Source organism: Psittacula echo, assembly GCF_963264785.1.
Source record: "Psittacula echo genome assembly, chromosome: 8".
NCBI classification, from domain to species: domain Eukaryota; kingdom Metazoa; phylum Chordata; class Aves; order Psittaciformes; family Psittacidae; genus Psittacula; species Psittacula echo.
The window spans coordinates 23,015,567-23,022,272 of record NC_137744.1 but is presented as its reverse complement, the minus strand read 5'-3'; the positions used below and the strand labels follow the sequence as shown (position 1 = coordinate 23,022,272).

The 6,706-nt window shown below is 46.8% G+C and overlaps 1 protein-coding gene across 1 annotated transcript in view; it reads right to left on the bottom strand.

The window, feature by feature from the left end:
* Nucleotides 1-275: 275 nt before the first annotated feature.
* The window catches only part of GPC4 (glypican 4), a gene marked incomplete at its 5' end in the record, with an annotated part of 64,398 nt that continues 57,967 nt past the window's right edge, over nucleotides 276-6,706 (bottom strand). Inside the window, 5 exon segments of the mRNA XM_080624897.1 lie at nucleotides 276-1,281; nucleotides 2,182-2,357; nucleotides 4,369-4,505; nucleotides 4,880-5,026; nucleotides 5,229-5,359. Of these exon segments, the coding sequence (XP_080481023.1) occupies nucleotides 1,073-1,281; nucleotides 2,182-2,357; nucleotides 4,369-4,505; nucleotides 4,880-5,026; nucleotides 5,229-5,359 (800 nt within the window). The 3' untranslated portion in view covers nucleotides 276-1,072.

The window sequence follows — 6,706 nt, the reverse complement described above, 5'->3', positions numbered from 1 at the left end:
GCACCAGTGCCACGGGGCACTGCTCGCCTGCTCCTTCCCCCTTGTCCCCCATGGGAGAGGAAACACAACTCTTGCACAAACCAATCCAACACCCCCCACCTTCCCTCCCACTTAGCATCCCTTAAAACCAAACCAACACTAAGAACTGAATCCAGCATTCACCTAACACGTTTGCAGACGAGACACATGTTGGCATTTGGATCTGCGAGACGACAAGATGCTTCCAACTGAACAAGTTTAATGCCTTATTCCCAAGGGGGATGCATGTCGGGAACTGACCTACAGGAGTTACAGCTAATTGCAAGGATCCTGGGGGACAAACGACAACTCTTCTCGGTGTCTCAAGAACTGGAATTCTCCGTAGTCTCTTCCAATTTCACCAAACCTCTTGTTTCTTTACATACAACCTGCTCCTGGCATTAACGCCCTGTGCAAGCAGGCCACCTGGCACACTGACCAGCTCTGCCTTCGCCTCTTGTTTTACCGCAGAATAAAGACAAATTACTTGCACCTCTTTCCAGATAAGGCAACTAACATAATGTGGATAAATGGGAAGTTAACTACATGAAACACGTTTTCTGCTTGTTGGGCAATTGTTTTTCTTTCCCCCCATTAGATAACATGATAAATAAAACCTGCTTCTGTACAGATATTTCTCATTTCAGAAACACAGACTTGTTACAGGCCAAGGAGACCCCAGGGCGCTTTCATTTCTGTAGGAAATATGGTAAAATAAAATAAAATTTAAAAAAAAAAAAAAAAGAACAAAAAAAAAATGATAAAGACACAAATGCAGAGCTAACTACAGGCTTGTATATACATTTCTGTTATCCACCTCTAACATGGATTCGTGGGGAACGGGACAGATTGGCAGCCCCCGTTCCTGTTATTCCCACAATAGCAAGGGAAAAAAACAATAACCAGTATCTTAAAACCAGTGGCAACATAGTAAAAACTGTACACTGTTGTCCATTAACTTAAAAAGCCAAGTCCCTAGATGGTATAAAAGTGAAAGCAGGTGCCTTCTAACTTTGATAATAAAAGTCTTTCCCCCCACCCCTACGCTGCACAATTATCTCCATTGTCTTTGCACAGCCAAGAAGAAAATGCTAAGGAGCAAGGCTGCTTGTGATAGACTGCCCCGGGCAGCGGCAGAAGTGTTCACGTTCTTATCGCTCTTGTTGGAGTTCCCAGTGACTTCGGTGGCGTTGAACTCGAACTCTGAGGAGCACTGCTGGAGCTCACAGCCGCTGCCGCTCTCCTCCCCGCTGCTCTCCTCACCTGCGGGCACAAACACACGTGTTATCCTCCCCTGCGCTGCAGCACGAGGCTTTGGAGAGGGTTGGGGAAAGGGGAGCAAGTTGGACTTGATGATCTGGAGAAGAGAAGGCTCCTGAAGGGGAGACCTCAGAGCAGCTCCAGTGCCTAAAGGGGCTGCAGGAAACCTGGAGAGGGGCTTGGGACAAGGGCCTGTAGGGACAGGCCAAGGGGAATGGCTTTAACCTGCCAGAGGGGAGACTGAGATGAGCTCTCAGGCAGAAGCTCTTCCCTGTGAGGGTGCTGAAGCGCTGGCACAGGGTGCCCAGAGAGATGACAGACACCCCATCCCATCCCTAGTAACATTCAAGGCCAGGTTGGATGGAGCTTAGAGCAACCTGATCTAGTTGAAGATGAAGACAGGAGAAGGGGTAATGGGTTCAAACTTAAACAGGGGAAGTTTAGATTGGATCTAAGGAAGAAATTCTTTACTGAGAGGGTGGTGAGGCACTGGAATGGGTTGCCCAGGGAAGTTGTGAATGCTCCATCCCTGGCAGTGTTCAAGGCCAGGCTGGACAGAGCCTTGGGTGGCATGGTTTAGTGTGAGGTGTCCCTGCCCATGGCAGGGGGGTTGGAACTGGATGATCTTAAGGTCCTTTCCAGCCCTAACTATTCTATGATTCTATGTCCCTGTTTACTGCAGGTGGGGTAGACTAGCTGACCTTTAAAGGTCCCTTCCAATCCAAATCATTCTATAATCCTATGGGAAGAACCCTCCTCATACACCCTGTCTGAGACGCTTGCTCCCACCCTCTTTACTAACACACTTCTTCACAGCTGAAGCTTAAGCAGCTACCCAAATAAAGAGATCCAAATAGAAAGGGAAAACAATGAAAAGCAAAAGGCAAACAACAGCAAACATACTTATGTCAATGAAGTCGACATCATTCCCACTATAGGCATTCTTCAGCTTGTTGGTCATCACCCGCAGAGCCATGATTTGCCGGCGAATCACCATGTCTGGCTTCGTAATATCGACTTCCACCTCGGGGTTATTCACTTGACTTGCTAAGCCATTCCCAGTCACCGCAAAGTCATACCTGCAAAGAAACCATTCCTGCTGGTACCAGAGCTAAGAATCCTCACAGAGCCTTCTCTGGTTTCTTACCCCACCTTCCCTCCCTGCAGCCTGAGCAACATGTGGAATTAAATACTGTTTTCATATAGCCCATGACACAAAGGCAGGGGAAAGACAATTTTCTCCCCAACTTGAAAAGAGAAGGAGATCTGGGGTTTGTAATAATCAGGGCTTACAATAGCATAAATCAGCTTGCTGCAGGCCACAGAGCAAAACAAGCTGCTGAGGTGCCCACATACGTGACACTTTAGGGAAAACAACCTTTGGGGCTATAGTTATCCCAGAGAAGCCTATAGTAACTGTTGGGGGCAAGAACATCATTCTGGCTTTGCATAATGGACCTTAACCACCAAGCTGGGGTATTAAATGTGTATTTCTCACCACGCAGACATGAGATGCAATATCCCTAATAACCCCAGCAGAAGAAATGCCTGTGATGTTGAAGGTAACGTAACTATGGCAGAGAAGAGCTGAGCTGCTGGTCTGAGGAGTGTGTGCTTGGGTCTGATCACACGTATGGCCTCTTGGCTTAAAAGAGAGACTGAGCAACAAAGCCCAACAGAATAAGTCTCCTGAAATGGGTATTCCATCTTATCGAGCAGGGATATGACACTTTTTCTCCCTCCTTCAATTACCTGACTTGCAAGAAAATTCATCATTTAAGAGAAGAAAACATTTCTTTTCTTAGTTATGATGCCAATAGCAGCACCACAGGAGAGAAAAGCCTTTAGAACTATCTACAGATCCTGAAGACCAGGCAGTGAGATACAAGCATACATCCAAAGGGCTCAAACGCTGTCCTGTATATGGAAAGGTTGTTTATCACTATTATTAGTGATGGTGGTGGTTTTGTTATTATTTGTGATCAATATTGTGTTTCAAAGAAGTCAGAGAGCCAAAAGAGAAACCAGAGCATGGAAGACAACTGAACTTTGAGCTTACTGGAGCCACAGAGAAAATGGTAACAGCAAAGCAAACCATCTTGCACAACCCACACAGGATGTCCAGCCTGCCCTCTGTATCCTTGCCCAGGGCTGCCAAGTCTCCATCTCCCCTCCTTACTGGGGCCAGCTTTGCATGCACACTGGGGAGATCAGCTGTGAAAAGCCCTGTACAAGCCGCTGACCAAGTCCGCAGGGGGGCAGAGCCATTCATTTCTTGTTGCAGACACCCAAACCATCACCCTGGCCAAGCAAGGCAGTTTCAGGCACCCACAAAACGGTGCAAAGTGGATGTGGGATGGCTCAGTCCTGAGCCCCAAAACTACCAGGGGTAAAACCTACTGTTACTTAGAAAAACTGCTGGAACAGCCTGGATGACTGATTTGTTGGGGTTTTTTTTGTTTTAATGGAACATCTTGGATATTGCTTATTTCCTCAGTAAGCAAACAGAAAAAACCCACTTCCATTTCCAAACGCAAACTCAAACAGTTACATAAACCATATGACAGAAAACCTTTGGCTTATTCATGTGTTGGCAATTTCTTCCTTACAAGAAAAAAAAAAAAAAAAAAGGTTTGTAACTATTTTTCCATAAAAAGCGTGCATGGAAACCACTGCCCCCCTCATGCCACTGACCTCTGCAGCGGAAGAGAGGACATCTGAGCAGCCTCCATCTCCCTTTGCTCAACTGGGCAGCAACGCGAGCATCCCCACCCTGCAGCCGTGATACGGATGTTGTACAAATCACCTTCCCAAACCCATGAGCAACCACTAAGAGGGCGGTTTAAGTCCAAGAGGAGATGCCATGTCTGGGTATCTATACTCAGCTCTCTCCTTTAAAATAAACTGCCATGCAGAGCTTGGACAACCCTTTAAGCTTTGTGCTCAAGCTCTCCCATCCACAAGAAATGAAGGGATAATGGCAGCGACTTGTCTCACGGGAGCTGGGATCACTCCTGTAGGAGAAGAGCACTTGGGGAAAGGCTGAGGTGAGAGGGAGAGAGTTAAGCAGGCGCAGCAGCATCGCCAAACCTGCTCTTGGCGCTCCCGTTCCAGCACTCATTCTCATTGACAGTGCCTACAGACATCTTTTCATCGTTGCAAATGTTGCCAGGGAGAGATGACCAAAACTTTTTGGCTTGCTTCAGCTTCTCTTTCACATCAGTAACCTATTAAATAAAAAAAAAAGAAAACAGGACATAATCCAGAATACCAAACGCTCATTAAAAGTGAAGCTGGAAAGGTATTTTTCATCACAACAGACGTGTATAGGCCAGATCTTCAGGCTGCGTGTTTTGATGGTTGATTTACTTCTTTAATACAAAATTAAACACCGCTCCTCACACATTACTCATAAGCCAAGCCTTTAAAACAGGCACTTTTCTGACATAGAAGTGTTGAGGTAATTCACGTCTAGAGCCATGGGCAGATTACACCCCTCCGAGAGCCTGAGACAGCCAAGGAATATTAAGAAACCCTATAAATTACAAGTGGAAAATTACACGCTGCGGTACAGGGGTGCGAAGCAGGACCAGGCACTCACCAGCCGGTCCAAGCTCGTGCCGGCGGCTGTAGTTGGCCTCTCCTCCGGGTTGTAGGGCCTGAAGCGAGCACTGAAACTGCTTTCGGAGACGGAGCGCACAGCCCGGCCCTGGGCAAGAGGTTTTGGCTGGCCGCATCCCTGGAAAACCTACATGAGAGAAGGAAAGGGTTTTATGAGATGGGAGGTCACAAGAGCCTCCCTTCTGCAGGCTCCCACCCGGCCCCTGCCCCAAATAATGCATCAGCTTTATATATACTTGAAAGGGCATTAAAGAAATAACCCACTGATGAGAACAGGGAAATAGAATACATTGGATACATAAACCACAGTGTCCCCTTGGCCCATTTACCTTCTGAGACACCTGCATGCTGTTCTCCTGCATGTTCATGATTGCATCTGAAATCTTCACATCAATGGGGTCCATGACTGACTCGATATTGAAGGGACCCTCCAGCCTCTCTGCTACCAGCAGCATCGAATCTAACACAAAGAGAGAAATGAGGGATTTTAATGGAGGGGCTTCAAGACTAGCAGGTAACAAGGACAACAGATGGAGCACACAGATGTTCACCACCACAACGTTGCTTCTGACAGGCACACATCTCCAGGAAGCATTTTGCTCCATTCCCAGAGCCATCACCAGGCACCTCCAGGCTGCCAGCCCCGAGCTGCAGGCTCATATACATCAAAAGCCATGTTAAAGGAGAGAGAACCATCGCAGCCTGCCAACAGGCAGCCTGTAATCAGCTCCTCCCATTAGAACAAGCATTACTAACACCCTCCTCTCCATCCTCGGTTATTAAAGGATGTCTTGTGTCATTTGTTTTTCAAGACTGCTTTCAAAGCCACCGGCTTCCTCATGGTGCTCCTGAATGCAGGACACCAATGGGAAAGGGCTCAAGACGATCATCATTACCAGCTCTCCCTAATGGAAAGCTACAGGCTTTGCCATGCCTGGGGAAGCCAAGGGATTGCATGGACAATTTGCACGAGGGAGACTGCATGAGACCGGGGTAAATGCTGCTTCTGTTTACACACACACTATATATATACACACACACATATATATATACACACACACATATCTATATATACACATATATATATATATATATATACACATACACCTCACTGTGCACTAATGATGTCTTTGGCAAAACTCTAGGCAAGGGGAGACGGAAAAGTCCCCCAGCCAACACTAGGTCATTCCTCCCGTGTCGACACGCACGTCCTCATCAAATACATCATTAAATACAGCAGCTACTGAACATCCACTACTTCCTCTGGGAAATTATTATTGGCATTAAGGTTTTCGCTCTGCATTGCATTTAATCCCTCTCTCTGGTTCTTCTCTACAAGGTGCCTCCAGGTACACACCTCCTGCTAAGCACTCCCCTCTTCTTGCCCATCGCAACCTTTATTTCACATCAGTTTTCACCACGGTCCCTCCACCCCAAAGCACCCCGTTTGCTCGTCTCCTCTCCTGCATCACTTCATGATGCTCTGCACAAACTCATCATTTCCCAGTTGCATTTAATTCTTCATTTTTTCCTAGCCTGGGTGAGGTAAGAGGGCAGGGCGCAGCCTGTTTCTTCACTCTGGACCTGAAGAAACCCTTTCCTGAGGAGCTCTTCCCCCCTCCTGTTCCCTTCCATTAAGGAGAAATGCATGTTTCCCATTTCTACGAATTTCTCTTGCAAAGTTTTTCTCATGATGTTTATCCTCCAAGTGCAGAAGGTACTTTCAACAAGCAGAAAACTGCTGTGGGCTCTGGCTCCCTCTTAAAGCCCTATAAAGATATTCCATACACTGAACAATTTAGTAATA